This window comes from Stegodyphus dumicola, chromosome 3 (genome assembly GCF_044657685.1).
Source record: "Stegodyphus dumicola isolate Sdum_Otavi_A_Nest chromosome 3, ASM4465768v1".
Classification (NCBI taxonomy): Eukaryota; Metazoa; Arthropoda; class Arachnida; order Araneae; family Eresidae; genus Stegodyphus; species Stegodyphus dumicola.
This window is the reverse complement of record NC_140770.1, coordinates 31,101,666-31,122,018: the sequence shown is the minus strand read 5'-3', so window position 1 is coordinate 31,122,018 and position 20,353 is coordinate 31,101,666. Positions and strand designations below refer to the sequence as shown.

Here is a 20,353-nt window from a genome sequence, read left to right as displayed (position 1 = left end):
TTATGCGCATTTTTTTTCTTGCATTTGATTTAAAACTTATTTCTTCGAATTTCATTAGTGATATATCTCTCACTCAAATAGTTTAGTTCTCACTTCGCGGCAAGGCAAAGGTGCATAAAATATCTTCATTAAAAATTGAAAGCTATAGAAAAACATAAAATACCAAATACAGTTAAAACAACTAAAAAAGAAATTTTTACAACTAAAATTACAATTTCTACTCAAAAACCAGCAATTCGGATAGCAGGCAAAGAGCCAGAGGTTTCTGTGCACAAAACTGAAAGTTTACTTTTAGTGCATTTAAAAATAGTCCCACTCGGCAAAAAGATACTGAAGGTGCAGAAAGACTTAATTCACTATTCTGCTCAGTTTCAAATGTAATATGGCTGCTATGGTAAAAAAATTAGGCTTAGCAGCACTTAAACAATTTTTAAATTGTTGATAATTTTACAACTATTGAATGCAGATTATCTAAAGGCATAAAAACTTTAACAGAAATATAAAAACAACATAATTAAATTATTTTTAGAGCAAAAAATGCACAATTTACCAACATGTAAGAATAAAGAAAACTGAGCTTTTTATTAATAGAAATTCAGTGAATTCGATGCAGGCTGGAGAAGTTGAATTCAGAAATTCAGTGAGCTCAGAGAAAACTGAGTCATGAATTTCACCAACTTTTTGTAATACATGAAAACAGCAAGGTAAAAATCTAATACACTAAAACATATAATGATCCTAATGCATAAAGTAAAAACTAGAAAGTAAAAATGTATGGGTTAATCTCTCTAGTTTGGAGCTCCATAACAGAACTTGTCAAGGGAAAAGTGTTTTGAAGCTCCATACCTGGTCGATTAATAGATATTATACGTTATATGTATATAGTTGTATGTTATATGTTATATGTATATAGTTAGAGATCGACTTTTTTTCTCTTTCCGAAGTGTCAGATGTTGCTTATTTTTCACTTAGAAATTTTAATAGCATGCATTTCACAACGTTTCTGAATTACGGAATGGCAATATTTTTCTTCGGAAGGTGCAAAAGCCATACCCTTCAATTTACAACTTGTTTACATGCGAAATTTTGAATGAAGAATAACTTTAAAAGCAAAAGATGATATTTCTAATTTTAAATCATAAGTTATTGCCAAAAACTTTTATTCCACAACATTAATTTTTTAAAACTCTTTATCGAAATCATTCTAAAACAGTGCAAACACCTCTAATATTTTCAAATATATTTATTTAGTTTGAATTGGTTTGAATTATTTGGTTAAAGGCACTGAAAAATCCTATAAAATGATGAGTTGTGCCACCTTTAAAATTTGTCAATTAAACAATTTTTTTAATTTTAAGAATAATAATAAATGATTCGTAGAATTAAGAAATATTTTGCATGATAATTTTATTTTTCATTATAGAATAAAAACTTATAACATAATGAAAATTAATGATAATAATACTATTTAATGGTCTACCTTTTTACTTCTTTCTATAAAATAAAATTAAAATAAATTAAAATTAAATAAAATTAAAATTTTTAATTACAGACTGAAGCAGATTAAATGGCAAGTATTAAATCTGCTTAGAAAGTAACTCTTCTCTTTTTTTAGACCAATTAATTCAACCTCTTTTCTCAGTTATTTTTTTCTTTCTTAATTAATTGCTGTTTTGTATGCTGTCTATAATACATATTGAATACCTGACGATTTCAAAATGTAATGATTCAAAAAGCTATGAGGACTATCAGTAGCTGAATGGATACGATAGCTGAACATTAGTAGTTAGACCGAGTCATATCCCGGCGAAGGAGCTAGTAGTATCGGTTTTCTCAGTTTGCTCTGCATATGATTTGATTTCTCGTTTATTAGTTTTCTCTATATACGATATGAATTAGAGAAATTTCATTTAGGAAGTAATTGATGAAAGTATCCTTCCTCTTAGGCAGATGATCCTAGTGTGAGTAAAATAATCCAATCTACGGTCATTGTAACCAAAATCTTTGAGAACAATATAGAGCTTGATGATTTGTCTTCTTAAATTTCAATATTTTTTCTGTTTATTGTACTTTTAGTTCGTTTTATGGATTGTTCCAGATCTTGATATACGTAAATAAGTAGAAGAACTCTTGAAGCTGACAGCAGTGATGGAATTATGAATAGGAATATAAAATTTGAACGAAATTCTGACTGTTGTTCAAAGTAAGGAAGTTTCTGCTTTTATCGCAACACAGTGCGAGCCCAAACTCCAAAAAATTCAGGTCTGTGATCACTGAAGAGTACCTTTGACCGAATGGGGAAATTCAGCCAAATGTGACGAAAGCTTTGCTTTCAGATAGTAGCCGTAATGTGGGACAGAGATCAGCAGGTCATGAGGGACATTTTAAATAGTATCGTGGCAGCAACTTGTGCGGGCAGGTCACGGTGAAAGTGTTAGAGCTGAGTTGCACAAACTGAGCTCACGGAGCCGAGTAACAGGGTGGATATATATGTACATTTATATACAATTGGTCAGGCCAATTGCAACCAAAAAGAGAAGTACACAACTAAAGGTTATAATAATTCTATATACAAAATTTGAACGTTCTGAGACTACTCGTTTTGAGTGATGAGAGATACATGCATACATATGTACGCACCTACAAAAGAAAAAACGCCACAAAAAATTCTCTTCAGAATTTATTTTAAATTAGTTTTAAATTTTTTTTTTTTGGGGGGGGGAAATGTCCTTTATCCTGTCCTTACATACAAATGTCACGCAAAAACATCGTTAAATTCCATTCGATAGCGGTGAAAAGGATATTTGCGTTGAAATATGATACTTGAAACTTTTCGCTATTACAATACTTCTTTTTTACTTTATACAAGGAAGTAATAATACCTGCTATTGCCAAGTGATCTAACTGAATTTTTATTAATAAATCAAATTAAAACTCAACTCCGCTCCAAATAAAATCAGTTTCAATAACTGGCTGTTGCCAAAAATTTTTATCCCAAAATATTTACTTTTTTTAAAAAAAATTAATTCTTTATCGAAATCGCTCTCAAACTGTGTAAACACCGACTGTAGATATTTTAATATCATCATAATTCTTTTCACTGCTCAACTTCAACCCAAGTTTCTTTGAATGTTTATGAGTATTGCTGTACATTTCTATAAAAATATGTTGTTTTCATATACAGCTAAAATTTTTTTGTTTTAATGGTCTTTAGGTAAAACAAAAACCGTTCTGAACTCTTACTGTACGTACCAGTAGAAAAGTTTTCATTTTATAGGTAATAAGAATCTTTTTTCATTTTTATTAGTTGCAGACCTTTCTGAGGTAACATGCGTACTTCTTCAAAGACATGCTTTGTAATGAGATTACGCATTTCCTTTCTTAGTTAAACACCCACGAAAGTTCAATCCCCATCAAAAGGTGCAGAGGCGAGCGGTCATTGGACCCAACCATCGCTAGATGGAAGGTCACTGACTATTGTTGCTGATCCTTTTGAGAACCCCTGCTTAGATAAATGCTGATATTCCGGCTATAAAATTTGCAACATGCATTAGTTTAGAGACTACCTTCATCCACCAGAGCAAGGTGTGTAGTGATCAGTTCACTTGTTAAGTTCCAATAATGCGTAGCGGGGCAAGGCAAAATATTATTAAATTAAAAACTATAATTTAATTCTTTAGTTTATGTTAAGGTGCGTTGAGGCTGCTTTCCAAAATACTGCTTTGCATTGCTTCTCAAATATTACTTTTGTTGTTTTGCGGATCGCAAATAATTTTCTAAATTATTCGAAAATAAAATACTATTGTAATTGAATTAAGCTTGTAAGCAAAAAATATTAATCTAATGAAAATAATTTTTTTTCATACACTTAAAATTTAATGTTTGATGTAAAGCTGTTTTGCTGTTCTCCAAATTGGAAACGCCGTGATAACCATTCGTGGCTACGGTGGGTATATACAATTTTAAAATCCCGATTTAGAAATTTTTCTGAAGTATAATGTAAATTTTTTGCAAGTTTCTAGTTCTGCCATTTCTAGCAATTTATAAACAGACGAATGAGCCAAACTGGCGCGCAGAATTGGCCCATTTATGAAAGGAATTACCAACCGAATGGTATGAGAGGGAAGTATCGTACGTTTCTTTTGGATTTCATGTCAATGGGTTAGCGCAGATCTGCTGGATAGGGAGTTGGTGCGGCTAGAAGGAGGTTGTTTTCCCCAGAATAGGTCACTGTAAGCGAGGGATGTCAGTGAACGCCCTTTGCCACATTGTCACGAACCAGTTTGCGTCCAAAGAACGCCCGTGGAAAACAACAAAAGAATGTCGCCCCCATAAGCAACCCCGAGGATTTCTCATCTTTTCTGAAGGACAGTGGTTAATGAGGAAAGTTAACTGAGACAGCAAACGTAAATTGTTAGAGATATAGAAAATTAATTTGAGAAATCGTGGTGACTTTGCGTTCTGAATATTTTAATCACAGAGCTTATTTCTTTAAAAAAAAAAAAAAAAAAAAAAAAAAAAAAACAGAACAAAAAAACTTTTAGAAGTAAACAGGCAACGTTCTTCTAAAAATCATGCAAAGCTTCAGGGGAAGAATGGTTAAAATAAAAATTTAAAAAAGAAAGAGAGAAAGAAATTGGTAGCTTCAATATATCATGTGCCGTGTAAGCTTTTTCGAATAGTTAAGTAAGATGTTTTTACGGCAAGAAGTTAATTGCAATAAGAAATTTTCTAATCCACCATCAAAACGTTTTCTACTTAGTGTAAAACGTTTATGCTGATATTTTGATAAAGTACCATTGGAGGGGAAAAGAGTTTGTATATAACGTTACGCTAATCCGAATGTAAATTGTCAAAAATGAGTTAAGTAAAATGCTTCTACAGTAAGAAGTTAATTGCATTAAGAAATTTCCCAATTCAGTCCGAATTTTAAGTTATCAAAAATGAATCAGAGTGCATGATTAGTGGATTCCCATTAAAATTGACGAATATCTTATTAAGAAGAGCATTTAAAGTATTACTGCTAATACCGGCGATCTTGTGAATCGTACTAAATTAAGATTGAATTTATATTAGATCAAGACGAGCAATACTTCTCTATGATAATAAACATTCTGAAATGAACTTTACTTCTAGCTTATTTAGAAACGGAAAATCTATATTATTGCGATCGTAAGCTTTTAGATATTTGGTTATTTTTGAAAAGAGAATTTGCAATAATAATAATAATAATAATAATTAGTATGCAACAAATAATTCTGGAAAAAAAAAAAAAAAAAAAAAAAAAAAAAAAAAAAAAAAAGAATCTCATAACACTGAATCGTAGTGAAAAGTGTCAAAAAGGCTCGATTTGAGATTTTCGTTATGTATACTGTCGTAGGGAAAATGGAGGGTGCTTTTTCGCTGTTACATTCTAAGTTAAACTCATTATAATTTGTTTAAGTGCGTACGAAAAAGCACAAAAAAAGCTATCTACGTAAGGGAAGGAATGCTTTCGTGGACAGTTTTCTAACAAAACTGGCTCATATTTACCTATCACCAAAAGAAAACCACTAAAATACTCATACAACCAGTGCTTCTATTGGGATTCGAACTCAAGATGCATTTTTAACGAGAAATTAATGTTATAAATGCATTAATAATAATATTAATGATATATGTAATAACCAAAAGGGCTATTACAGTAGTAATATTAACAATATCAGTATTGAAATGAGAAAGAAATATGTGCTTTTCTTAAATATGAGAAAAGAATAGCTTTTGGAAAATATTTCTTACGTTCTTACATATAATTAAAAAAACTTATCGAAACTAAAACGACATTTTTACAAACTTTGAAAACATCGGCCTGTATTTTATCTCAGTGAAGAATTATATTTTACAAAATTAGCTGTAAATGTACCTAGTTCTAATTTTTTTTTTTGTTTGTTTTAACAAAATGAATCTTGTCCTGATTAACTACTAAACTATTACATAACTGTAGAGTACCCGATTAGGATCTTTTGTGATAGACAATAAATGCAAGAATATTTGCAAGCATCGAAGAAAAAATATTAAATTTGCTAAAGGCTCTTTACATAGTCATTAGAGCTTCGTTTTTACTAACCATGATTACACTTCTGAAAGTACTTTAAAATTTTAGAAATTTCCAAGTTTTGGCAACAGTAAGAGGTATTCGAATGTAAAATTGTTATTAATAGGTATGGTGATATGGTTAATGTGCAATAATATGCGAGAAAGTTTTACCTCAAGCTGAAATTTTATTTTAAACAACTTTCAATAACAACAAGAGAAGAAATTAAAAAAGTGTCGAAATTGCAATTTTGTAAGAAATTTTCAATTGTAGCTTAGTCAATTATAAATTCTTTGACAGCAATGTCAATAATAAATTTCTGTTTTAAAATAAATCATTTCGAAAGTAATATTTCGATGCATTGCAATTTAGAGTAACTTTATGTGTTTTTTTCTAGCCGTCCGTTTACCCAGCTAAACTAGTTCGTTTTTGTCACAAACGGAACTCATATCCGATTTCGATCATGAGGCTCAAGCAAGTGGAACGCTATTATTTTGCAATAATTTTCATCTGGTAAAAAGAATGAAAAAAGTGTAGAAACTATTTCCTGCAAAGAAGCTTTTATTCTTACTAATAAAATTCCTTTTTCTTGTGTTCACGTTAAAATCACTTTTCAAAATTTCAAATGAAAAAAAAACTGAACATTTAATTACGGTACCGAAACCAGAACAATTTCTTTATCATTATATTTTATGAAGTTTACCGGAAAATGATGCAAGATCTTGATAGACCACTTGGATTATTGGAATCTTGGGAAAAAATATTGCCTCTTCTCGTCTTTGAGGCAACTTTTCAGTCTTCTTTTTGAAGAGTTCTTTTTATACTGTGGCAAAATATGCATTTATTATCTTTTTATCTTCCTGTTTAGTGTGGAAATCTTTGCCAGCAAGAAATGCTGGAATGGCTTAAATTGGCAGAAACTGGAAATACTATATTTGAACTCTTAGGTGGATCAGTGAGAATTTCCCATTATTTTAAGCCTTTGTCGATTTACTCTTGCAGCATGTGATTTAGCGCTAACCTGCTGATGAATCACATTAAGTGTTTTGATTAATATAGGTCCCTTGATTGTTAAAGAGCGTTTGAAGAATTCGATTATTTTCTAACAGTTCAAAACAAAACATGGCAACCCACCACATACAGAGCAAAACCTGCTTCGCATGCAGTCTTGGTTTTCCTGTACAAAGTGGTATCTTTCGCTCTCTACTTATGTTGGTTTTAAGTGGCAATAAAATAGAGAAAGTTGTTTCAACTCCAATCATGAACATCTTCAGAAATGCTCCATTAATTTCTTTTGAATAGAAAAGTACAAATCGATACTTCAGCGGTAAATTCATGTGCAATAAAAACATCAGTATAAGAAAAACTTTCCTGTTTATTTCAACTAGTTCGTTGCTGTTCACTATGCACAGAGAGAGAGACTGTTCCCAGTGTTGAACAGCAACGGTTCAAGCAACAAGTGTGCTTTTCTGTTTCTTTCCTGTGCTGAGTATATACAGATTTATGTCTATTAGCATCTTCCATTCACCAATTTCCACCTTTCTCGGTCTCCAACCTCTAGCTCGACTAAAGATTAAAATTTCCACTTCAAAATGCATTTAAAACTTTCGGCATTGAAATATATTGATAGCACTTGCGTATTCTAGAAAAACCACCAGATTTGTTTCTGTAACATTTCCATACAGTCAAAACTCACAAAATATGATATAAGAAATGCGCATCTTATCAAATAATACCATTTAACTACCAATAAAACTAATCAAAGGTATACTTAACGAAGTCAGAAAAGAAAGGGCAGAATATCAAAATTACAATAATCTGTAAAGCTTAAGATTTCAGAATCATTTTAGTATTCTATACATTTGAATTTTGACAGGCCAAAATCTTTCATTATTTTATATTAGCCTAATATTATGCAGTTTTCTTTTTTATTTTCAAATAGCCCTTCTGTACAGCATTGAGGGAGAACACAAGACGATAATATCATTTACAGTTAAGATACTCACATAATGTCTTAAAAGAATCAAATATTTACGAAACAAACAGGTTTCGTGTAGTATCAAATATCACTCAACAGGGGTCGTATTCATAAAAGATTGGAAAAATACTAATTCGCCGTTTGAGTCTCCATTTTATTTATTATTTGCTTTCACGCTTCTCTTTTTAAACATCAAACAAGTTGTCCATTTCATTTGGGTGGTTTATTCCTTTCCAGCTGTTGCCATAAAGTCGAGGTTATTCAATTCCTTTATTTACAATAGGGAAGGGAGTGGTTTCCTTTCTTCTATTCGTCATTGTCTGCCAACGCTAAATGGTGGGTGGATACTAGTTTAATACCCTTTATAAAACAGTCTTTTTAACGCAAACAGAAACTGAATGAGACAAAAAATATAGTGAGAATTGATGATGACCGATCTCTCTATACATTGACTTTTTAAATATGAGACAGGAACTCAGATTTTAATTTACCGATACAACATTAAATTTTAAAACTTCTCGAAAAATCCTCTCATACATGAAGTAAGATATGAAAACCTGATTCCTTATACTGACTAGTTTAAAATACCAAAACACACCCGTCTTTAAAACCTTTCCTATGCATGATGATTCCTGTTTGCGAAAGGTTGTAGAGTTTCTGTAAGTTCAACCATCCGTAATGTTTTCTTTTATTTTCTTTTACGCTATTTGTTAACGCAGTTCGGCATCAGATTATGTTTCATCAGTGAAAGGAGCTAAAATAAACGTTAAGTAAACAGACGGGATGTGAAAGAATCTAAGTAACATTTCTAGAGAAAATATGTATGACGACTGGAAATAGATGTACAGGTGCTTTGTCATGGAAAATGTATGAATCTTCACTTTACGTATCTTAAACCGCTTAAGATGTTTTTTAAATGGCCGGGCGCTTTATTTAACAGTTTGCGCCACTCCAAGGGACCGAAAGCAGTGACCATTTCATTATGGAAGCACATAATAGGTGACCATCGTTGCCTTCTATGAAGGGACGGACAGTTACAACCATGCCTTCTCCGGGATTCGAACTCGGGCCCATCGGTACGGCAGTTAGGATCGCTAACCAGTATACCGGCTGGGCGGCAAACCGCTTAACATAGATGGATGGAGAGGAAAAATGACGGTATACATTCCAAATGGCGTAAAGGTATCTTGAGCGGGCCCAGTTCCCGAACCCATTTCCCGGGCCAGTTCCGAATTCCCGATTAGATTCCTTTCTAAACTGTTCGACTTTCTTATAGTTTACATAACATCAAAAAATCTTTAAAACTAACTATGAAGTTTTTGAATAGTCCAAACTAAAATTACCGAAAGATTATGAGTAACGTAAGTTATAAAGCTTTCGATTTATATTGTATATGGAAAATAAACATTACACCGCGATTTATCGATATCAAGTATAGAGGAGATTGATTGCCAGTCTCAAATTAAGAATAGGGCTGAACTATCATACAGAACTTGGTTGTCTGAGAGTTATCTTTCCTTGCCCTTGACTCTGTAGTACCCGTTGTTTCACGTAGTGCGCAAAAGGCAGCGTTTTATGTGATGAGATGGCGTTCCACCAGAACTCCCGGCAAACATTCTACCCACCCATTGGATTTCAAAAGATTTAGGCCATTTAAATGATGTAGCGTTACGTAACGTAACAGGTTATTAATTGGAAATGTATTCAGACGCATAAGACCGTGAGTTGCCTTATAAAAGCCGTGACGTGACGTACAAGACCGTGAGTTGAGCTGAAACCTGTAAGCAATTCAAGTTTTGCAGTGCTTACAGGTCCTACCTGTGGTGGTGGTCAAATAATAACAATGGAACGGAAAAACTTTAAGGATGTTTTTATCATTTATTTCACATGTGCAATTTGAATGAAACAGCAGTTTCATTATAGTAAATTAATTACTTAATCAAACGTCCATTCAGAAATGTTACTACACAATACGTTTCGGACTAAATTCATCATCAAGTAATATTTCCTTTTATTAAGACCTTCCTGTCTTTTTTTTCGAAGTAATATTGCTTCGGAATAACACCGTAAGTCATAAGGCATCTTGTCATCCTGCTTATGCTTGTTTTCTTGATGAAGAAACAGACACAAGTTTTCTCAAGTTTTACCCAAAATAAGTTTCTTAGATACACACAGCAATTTCAGAAACAAAACATTTCAGTCTTAGTTTGCCTCTGATTCCAGATAAAGAGGCTTTATTTATTTATATATATGAGAGTTCGGGTTTGTCAGCTGCATTCATTAACGTTCTAATTTTCTTAGGCGTGGATGAAAGTAACTGATTATTTCAATCGACTATTCAAATTTCATGAATATTAATTATGATTTTCTATTTGAATTTAACTGGCGATTGAGATTTTGATTTGCATCTTTCTTTATGCCTCCTTTCGTCACATACTAGTTCAATCCAGAGAATTATGCACATTTAATTGAGGCAAGCGGTGAAGTGTAAAGTGAGAGAAAGGATTCATATCCACATAAGTTGTAATACGAGTAGTTAAACATTTAGCAGTGAGAACAGCTGTCACCCTTGCCTGCTGTTTAGAGAATGGCGTTGATCTAATCAATTAGATATACTAGATATTAGCCTAAGTAACTTTACCTTCATTTATAGTTTAGTGTCCGATCCAGATTGTTGTGGTCTTGCTAAGGAATACTTATACTACATCCAAGGCATTTGTATGTTTCAGCTGTTACTTGCTTATTAAGCCAAGGAGAATGATATTTTGCTTTTGCATTATTTTACTTTACACTCACATGTGGTGAAATAGAATACAGTTTAAATTTTTTGTTTATATGTGTTTTCACAAGTCACTTGAACTACAGACGGTAATTTACATCGTGGGTTTAAAATAACACTGAGAGATGAGAATTGAATTAAAATACTTAAGTAATTAGATATAACTTCTTAGTTTCTTATTTCCTAGATATACTAACACTTCATTGAAGTAATGAGTTTTAGACTTTTAGACCTTTTTTGGGAAATTTTTTGGAAAATCTCATTTGTTTTGAAATATGAATTTAAAACGCAAAGTTTAATCAATTTTTAAACTGAAATGAGTGACAATTGAATTTCGATGATGCTAAATAATTTATGAAATTTTCAGTTAACACATTTTATCTAAGTTTTGATGTGTTAGGTTATTGCAGTAACATATAAACAATTCCGTCTTTAGTTCTCATAGCGCATTTTTAAGTATTTTAAATGGTTTAAAATTTTATGTTGATTCATATTTTAATTTTATTTTACTATTTTAATTTCTAACTTTACGACTTTAAACGACGTAAACCTTTACTTAATTATAAATAAAATTAAAGTTAAAATACGCACGTTAACAGGAATTACATTAAAACACAGGTAATCAGACACATGCATAGCATTTTAAATATCAGAAATTCTTCAACGTCAAAGATTTTTTTTTATTACAGATTCACAAAACATAAAATTTATGCTGTCTAGGTTTTTTATAAATTCAAATCAATTTCCTGTAAAGTTAGAAATTTTTTTGTATTTATGTTAAAATTCCTTCCAACAATCATTTATTAGAGTTAGAATATTTCCTCTATAAAAAGAAGAACTTTTACCTAAAAATAAAAGTTTTAAACCGGTTTAACAAATCTCAAAACACCTCGTTCCTTTAACAAAATTTAATTACTTAACGACCTTGGAAAAACTCTCTGTTACGCCTCCTGTGCTTATTATAAGAAATTAAATTAGAATTCGTTATAAGAGTTTAAGTATTTCATATTATAAGAGAAATTTAATTTTCAAATCCATACTGATAAAAAGATATTAGTATTTTTATTTATTTTTTGGTTGTTTGGCGACAATTACAGAATAACATACAGCCCATGAAAGAAAATAGTAATATGTATGAGTGGTAATAAATAACATTACTCTTACATAGCAGCTTTCCTATTAATATTCTAAAAAAATGGGAAGACAGAAGAGTTCCGAGCATGTGCAATCACATTAAAATCATGCCATTATACCTCTTAAAGAATGACAAGAAAGGATGCATTATATTATGTCCTATAAAATGAACATATCGTTTTGTATATTTGCATTTAGGGCCCACCAGCAGCCGAGCGGTAAAGTCGCTGAACACTGGTAGTTCGGTCCGAGGTTCGAATCCCGCGAACGTGCTGGCTGCATGGGCGTTTTCGTGGTTTTCCCCATGTGTAACGTGTATACGAGCCAGTTTCCCTTAGAAAGTCCTCCACGAAGGCATCCCTCCTCTTAGGCAGATAGCCCTCGAGGCTTTGCCATAATCACACACACACACATATTTGCATTATAAGGGATCTATAGTTGTATATTTATTCTCAGTTTTATTTATTTATTATGAAACGGCTCCGTTGAAATAGGAATTATGCTACAATAGCAACGAAGATCTTTATTTCAACATTACAAATATTGTCAGCATTGTAAAATAAAGACCTCATTTCAAAACTCAGTTAATATTTAAATAAAAGGCACTACATTTTGTTTCATAAATTACATATTTTATACCGAAATTATGACTTCGCATTTCTTTCATGTAGATGCTTTTTCTTACAACTTTCTTTTAAATTAAAAGTTTCGAAATATTCTAATTTTTGTAATTTATTTTAAAATGTATAAAATACATTAGAAATAGAGAAAATATTCCTGTGATTTTTTCTGATAATCTTAAAAAGTATGAATTATTTTGCTGTCTTTCATTGAACAAAATCCAGAAATTGAAAAAATAATTTTTTAACAGTTTTTTACCAAAACTAGAAAATTATGAAAATATTTATTTACATTTTTATAGTAGTTAATTTTTTATAAAGTTTGTTTTTCACTGTCTTTTCTACTTGTTAGGAACACGTTTTTTAAATTACCGATCACGACATTTGCATCCAGATTTGAAGTACTGCTTTCTGGCCTAGCACGCTCTTCAGTAAAGAAACCACATTTAAAGGCGGGAAGGTCACGGGGCAGTAGGTTTAATGAACCGAATCATATTCATTTCATTATTACTACACTTCTCATTTGTTCATGCTATATTTCTCATAGAATTCGATGCCATGAAAAATTAGAACTTTTCAAAATTACTGTACGCTATACTTTTCATGGAATTTCATGCCATGAAAGAAGAGAACTTTTAAAACTTACTGTATGCAATCCCTCTAAAGATCTCTCTTAGAATCCCTTTAATGTAAAAAAATTATGTTTTCATGATAACTAATATCTTAACATCAACGGCAGCACAAGGAGACAAAAAGAATATTGTTTATAAATTAAATTTTTAATTCTTTAATTTTGGTTTAGAATAGTATTATAGAAAATCAGTTTTATCAAACCAGCATGAATTAAGAGGTCACGAAACTTTCAAAAATAAAATACCTCATTTTTCAATAGGATTGACTGCAATCTCTGATTAATATCTTGTCAACATTTCAGCTCCAGACATGACCTCCAGGGCTTCCCTGAAAACCATAATGTGTGCAGTTACGCCTAATTTTGGCAGTTTCGTAGCCAGAAGGCGCGGAAAGTTAACCCGAAAGCTTTCAGTTTCTACTTTCCCTTCTACTGCGAAATATTAAAATTACCTAGGATTATTTACTCCAAAGTATTGCAGAATGTGCATTTTGTTTCTAAAAGGCTCTAATTCTAATATGAATCTCATTTAAATTGTCTTCATTGTAGGTAGTATGAAACTGAGTTGATAGACGTTTTTAAAGAAAACATGCGTTAATTTTATTAACTTATCTAATTAATTAAAGTATTTTTTCTTAACAAAGTTTAAAAAAATGCTCCTATTTATCAGAGACCTTCTTCCTCGCGGTTGTACAATTCGATGAGAACAACTGATACTCAAATTTCAATTTATTTCCGTCACTTAAATTTTTCAATTTCTTGCGCATGTATTGGAAGCTGAAACTGTAAAAGTTCGCATTTATTATTACAACATCATTTAGTAAACATTATTCAAGGAATAGTGTTACTCATAATTCAGCTTCATGGGAAGCATTCATTTAGATTTGTGTGATCAAAGATACTATAAAATGTTTTGAAAATGCAACATCATTACACCGACTTCCAAAAAAGGTATTATGCGATCCTTGACGGTTTAATTAAAGCAATGCTGAATTTTTCATTAGTTAACCATTCTTCATGAAAGAGCTAAAGTATTTTTGAAATAAAAATAATACTTTGTATTTTATTTGAAACCATAATTTCTTAATATAGTCAAAAAATTAAACTTTGCATTCAAAATTCCCTTTCCTTCATTGGAAATAAAAACGAATTCAGATTCCTTTGGCCCATGGTATGGTTGATAATCTCAAATTTTGTTTTCAAAAGCTCATTTAATATAAAGATTTTTAAAATGGCCAAGCAGTAATTTTAGACTGCTATTTAAAACAATGTCATATTTTATTCGACCTTTTTTTTTCTATTTCCTTTCCTATTTTTCCTTCCTTAAACTATATTAAATATAGTTTTATAAACTACATAAAGAAATTAGTTTATGTAAACTATATTAAAGTAGTTTTCAAATTAAAAAAAATTCTTTTAGCTAAATATTTGTTTTGATTTAATTTATTTAAATATATTTATTTATATATTTATTATATAAATGTTTTAAAAATATTTAAACACTAAGCGCCTTGTCATATAAAGCTAACGCGTATAGTCTCTAAACATGCGAATAAATTATTTTACAGTAATCTCTAAAAGAGAATATTTTCCTGATTAACAGTTTCTGTTTTAAGTTTTGGAACAGTTTTCATCTATGTTGGAAATCTATCAAAATACAAAAGTTGCTCTCACAGATCAGTAACTGTTTCATTTTCAGAAATTTATAATAAGAAGTCATTCGATACAATTCACTAATTAATTATATACAAAATTGTTAAATTAGATTCATTAATTAAATGCCAAATTAAATTGAATGCGTCACTTGTCTTTTTAATATATTTGACTAAACATTTGATGAATTTCAAATCACCCTTTAAAAGGCTTAGAACACATATTATGAAAAAATATTAATATGTAAATATATTAACACATAAATATATAATTATTAATAGTTTTATCACTAAGAGTAAATTATATCGTTAATTGCAATTATATAAATTTGCAATAAGGCGCAATTTACTATTGAAATGCTTTCATTCAGATATGTGTTATATAGCTTTCTTCTGTAAATAGAGAGTGTATCTAATTATTTACAATTTATCCGAAAATTTTTTTTAAAGATGTCAAAATTTAAAAAAAATTTAAAGATTTTTTAAAGCTGTTGAAAATAATTATTCTATAAACATGGAATAAATAAATATTTTCTTACCTTAACCCCATTTTGATAGACGACGAAGGTCACGGAGGCGATGATACGTTTTCCCCTTTTTTTTTGTTGAGTGTCCACTCTACGACAGCGCCCCCTCACGAAAGAAAAAACAATACTCCTCAGCTGGACTCTTCTTATCTCCTGTTAACTTTCACGACGTATGGATAGATAGAGCATGGAGCAACGGAATTGATTCTCGCTCCCGATTGACGCGCACCAAACGGCATTTGTGAGTCGGCGCGCGTTTTATAGAACGCGCGATGACCTCATTTCCGCCCCCGACCGCCGCGCGCCAAGAACCGGGTCTACTGGTCTTGGGACTCGTTCCCGCTTGCGAAAAAGAAGTAGCGGCGGTGGTAATAATGTCACCTTCCCAACTAAACAAATCGCGGATGGACAATACGACATCCAGATGCTCCTTTTGACTGCGAATTTATGAGGACTTTCATGCCCTTGCCTCAAAGAGATAAATAATATGTGCAGTACATTAACAGATTTATTCGAACCGCAGAATTTTCCGGTATCCATGAGCTATAAATGTTCCAGTAATTGGAACCGTGGACCAATTAAAGTGAAAGCTGTAAACATCTCTGCATTCCTATAACATGTTTGCAGTACCTTTTCTTCTTAATGTTACACCTAAATTTCCAGGTTTTTTTGTTTCTTGGAAAACCAGAGGAATCAGATTTCCGATATTCACTTCGCTTCATTTAGCGACATGTTTAATTTTGACATAAAGAGTTATGGAGTTGGCGCGTGTGTTTTGTATATCCTATAAATTAAAATGCTCCTTAATTTTTTATGCCATGTATTACGTATCGGATGCAGAATCGTAGAGGTTTCAGGAATTTTAGAGCAAATTAGATAAAATTTGTGGAGAACTCTTTATATACTTATGTAATTATAATGTGCCTCATGCTCTTATTTTGTTTCAGTTCTTTATTTTTATCACTTGGAAAAAAATTCTTCTATAAAATGAAAAATAGTGCGTTCTTCAAGCTTTTTTAATAAAGCATTTGTTTGTATGATTATTATAAACATATGTTATTGTAAGATTTATCCGTAGGGTCCAGGTGGGTTAACTTCTGTCTGGATACAGGAGTAACAGGAAACTGCACAGAAGAAAGGGTTCAGACTCTTTATTAACACTTTAAAATTTACATTGCGTCAATTCGACACTAACAAACTTCGCCTTTATTTAGGAGGAACTGAAAAGCAGGTAATTGAAAATTAAAAGCTGAAATATTTAACAAGTGCTAAACTAACCCACGGGACTCAGCGAGATCCCGAACTTCAACCCCTTTCTAAGCTAGTGGCAGCAAAGCAAAGCAAAGCAAATTAAACCACTTGAAACAACAATCAGCAAACGTACCTACGGTAGAGACGGCCGCTAGCGCCTAACTCTCTAACTTAACCTTCTAAAAACTCGGCATTTAATTACTTCCTTCAACATATAAAATTTGCATGCGTTCACGTGCGCTACAACATTTAACTATTCTAGCACTGACAATTAGGGGAATGAAGGTTTATGGAAAAGTCTGAACTTAAAATTTAAAATGTTAGTTAAAATAAATGTAAATCCCTACAATCCTATGTTTATAACAGTTATTTTTAAGTCAAAGCTCCATTCGTATCTCTTCTAATTTCAGCTTACCAGAATGAGTTTTTAGAATCGCGTTAAATGCAAATGAGAAGCAGTAGTATTTAAGTCGAAGTTCGATTGACTTCGGTGAGTGAGTGAGTGACGGTGGACGTGGGCACTGTTTCTTTACCATAGTGATTAATCAGTACCTCTACCATTATCCAGAGCATCCGATGGGATTCGCTGCCATCCAGCTGCCCGGGTCCCAGCACCTATCGAAATGAAAGAGAAACACAAGAACATGGCCATACAGGGGCGTATGCGAATTGCCAATTTTACATCAAACACATTCAAACCATAGCAAATCAGTAACTCATAACATAAGTACATACCCCTCCCCCAAAAAAAGCACAAATACTATGTTACTTAGATACTTTACATTGTGTTAGATAAGAAACACTTGCAATTACAGTTTATTCTTCAATTAGGCACCACTGACTTCGGTAGAGAGAGTTCGCGAGTTTGCCTTTGGGCTACGCTCAGCCGTATTACGCGCCCTTGATAGCTTCGCTGGCTTATTAGGTACCAACTAGCTTAGAAATTGCTTTAGCTTCGACTAAATCGCTTTAGTTAGTCATTAGTTAAGTTCTTATTTCTTACATTTTTGAGTTTAAGTCCGAGTGAAGGCTTTCTTGTACGCCCCGAGAAAGGGACCATTTGTTAAATTTTATTTTGAGCAGTATAGGGTAATTAATCCTTCTAGAGTTTTACATTTCTATTTCTGGACTTGAGCGATTATTTGCTTAGTAATTCACTAGGTTCCTCAACACTTAGTTAATAAATAAAAGGGAGGATCACTACATTATATTTCCTATTTTCTGTGACATTAAAGCTGAACAAGAAATTTTGAAATATTTCTTGAGTCTTTGATGCTAAACACGAACAAACTTGAGTCTTTGATGCTTTATGAAATTTGCAGTGTTTAAACTGAAGTTGAAAATGGTATCGAAAGCTTAGCTACAAAAAAAAAAAAAAAAAAAAAAAAAAAAAACTTTTGCCGAAATTAGATTTAGAAAAATCATAAAATTTTGCTAATAGTCATCAAATGCTTTTATTTGCTCATCTAATTAATATTCTGCCATGCTTAACATTTTTATCATAAAAGATGGCAGTAATAAAAAAAAAAACGAAATAATTGTGTTATTTACAAGAATAAAGATCGATATTTGTAACACGGAAAAGCCGTTTATCGCCTGTGGAAAAAGCATCTATTGCTGATTAAGCATACAGCCACAGATCTCCATTTTTAAACTTTGAAATATTTTTCTCAATTGCAGGATCTAGCCATTTGTAGGCATTGGCCCCCTACTAACGCCGGAAGCTGTGGTCTCTTCGTTAGAGGTAAGTGTAGAGTCATTAGGGTAGACATGAAAAGTGAGCAATGCCCTCGCCGGGACTCGAACCTGGACTTATTGAATATGTGCCGAGTGTGCTACCGTTACACTACGAAGGCATGCAGAAAGGAGGGAGAAAATACCTTATATATTCCCCCTTTTAACCAGTTAACTGTGATTGACGAGTATACTCGTTATGGAGAAACGACCTGATTTTGTGTATTGACGAGTATACTCGTCATGCGTATATTATGTTAATGAAATGGAAAGATAAGAAGGAGGTTTATTTATTAAGTACTGTACATAATGACAACGTAATAGAAACAGAGAAAAGAAAAATAATAACAAAGAAACTGGAGCTAGTGATTGATTATAATAAAAAAATGGGTGGAGTGGATAGGAGCGATGAAATTATCATAGCGTACTCCACAGCAAGAAAATGACTCAAAAAGTACTACAAAAAGATATTTCTCCGTTTCTTAGACATTATGTGTCTGAATGCATTCATATTATATTAAAGAATAATGGAACATTATCGCGTATCAACATTTTGCTCAAATTTATTGAAGTCACTTTTGCGACGTATCCAATTGAAAGAAATAAATCGACACAAACTCGGCCATTTAGACCTAATATAAGCCAATTAGACGGGAATCATGTTCCGGATTAAATACCCGGAGCATCGAAAAAAAAAAAAAAAATAACTCTACGCGAAGGTATTCGCATTGCTACAAACGTAAGATCAGGAAGGAATCGCGTTACTGGTGTTCTATTTGTAAAGTCCCATTGTGTATAGTACCCTATTTCGCTGAATATCACCCCAGAGCAGGAATTTAAATTCTTACTTTTATATGTATAATATTTCATTTAATTTATTGCGTTTTTAGTTTAATATGTATGTTGTAATATATGCTTATGTTAACCAAATAAGTAAATATTAGTAATAAAATTTTCAATTTTATAAAATAAACCCATCTTTTTCATCCAATATCTTACCATCGCAACTTACTCAGTGACTGACGAATAGACTCGCCATGGTTCGATTCTGGTGACACAAAACGGTGCGCACTCTTAAACGAGAGCACCACAGTTAACTGGTTAAAAGGGCGACTGGGGATTAAGGAACCCAGTCGCCACTTCCTGGTGGTGAAAAATCATCCTTCTCTACCGTTTACTTCGGGCGCAACTGTAGTGTCATTAGGGGTTTTTGAAACAGGTAGACGTGAGAAATGAGCAATGCTCTCGCTGGGACTCGAACCTGGGCCTCTCGAATACGCGCCGAGTGTGCTACCGTTACAGCACGAAGGCATGCTTAAAGGAGGGAGAAAATACTTTATAATCGTGGGTCGCCGTTGCTTCCTATGAAGGTATGGACAAATTGAATCCATGCCGTCTCCGAGACTCGAACCCGGGCTCTTCGGTACGACAGTCAAATTCACTAACCATGCCCTCGTCTGAGCAGCGGCTGAAATAGCTAATATATTAAATGAAATATTAAATAGTAGATGTGGATCCTAATGTACGGACTAGCTACATTGACTGTTTCCGTAATCCTCCCATCTGTAATACGAATACCAGCCAGTTTTATTTCGAAAGTCTTCGAAGACATCTTTTGCCTTACAAACATTCTCCGCATGTTTTTCTTTAATCAGTTAGTATTTTAAATTAATGAATTATTATGTAAAGTTTGAAAGTTTATAAATTTAAATAATTTTTATAACTGTTCCCAACTGGCAAGTAATGGACATCTATACAGTAAATAAATTAGTTTTATAGTTGTCGAAAATATTTGAGTTTTGTTATATTTAGATATCAATGGACTATAAGCATTCTGTTGTTTATTGTAAAAAAATTCTAATTTTGATTTTATCTAATTTCCTCTTATTTAAATTCAGATTCGGCCTCGTTTACATAACAAAGAATCCCCCTTCGGATTGGTCATTAATAAGGAGAAGCTTTCAAGAAAAATTG

At 32.2% G+C, this 20,353-nt stretch overlaps 1 protein-coding gene across 1 annotated transcript in view; it reads right to left on the bottom strand.

The window, feature by feature from the left end:
• Positions 1 to 15,647, bottom strand: part of LOC118183497 (uncharacterized) — a 118,923-nt gene extending 103,276 nt beyond the window's left edge. The window contains exon 1 of the mRNA XM_035353061.2: positions 15,407 to 15,647. Within this exon, the coding sequence (XP_035208952.1) occupies positions 15,407 to 15,417 (11 nt within the window). The 5' untranslated portion in view covers positions 15,418 to 15,647. The remainder of the gene's footprint in view (positions 1 to 15,406) is intronic.
• Positions 15,648 to 20,353: the final 4,706 nt, after the last annotated feature.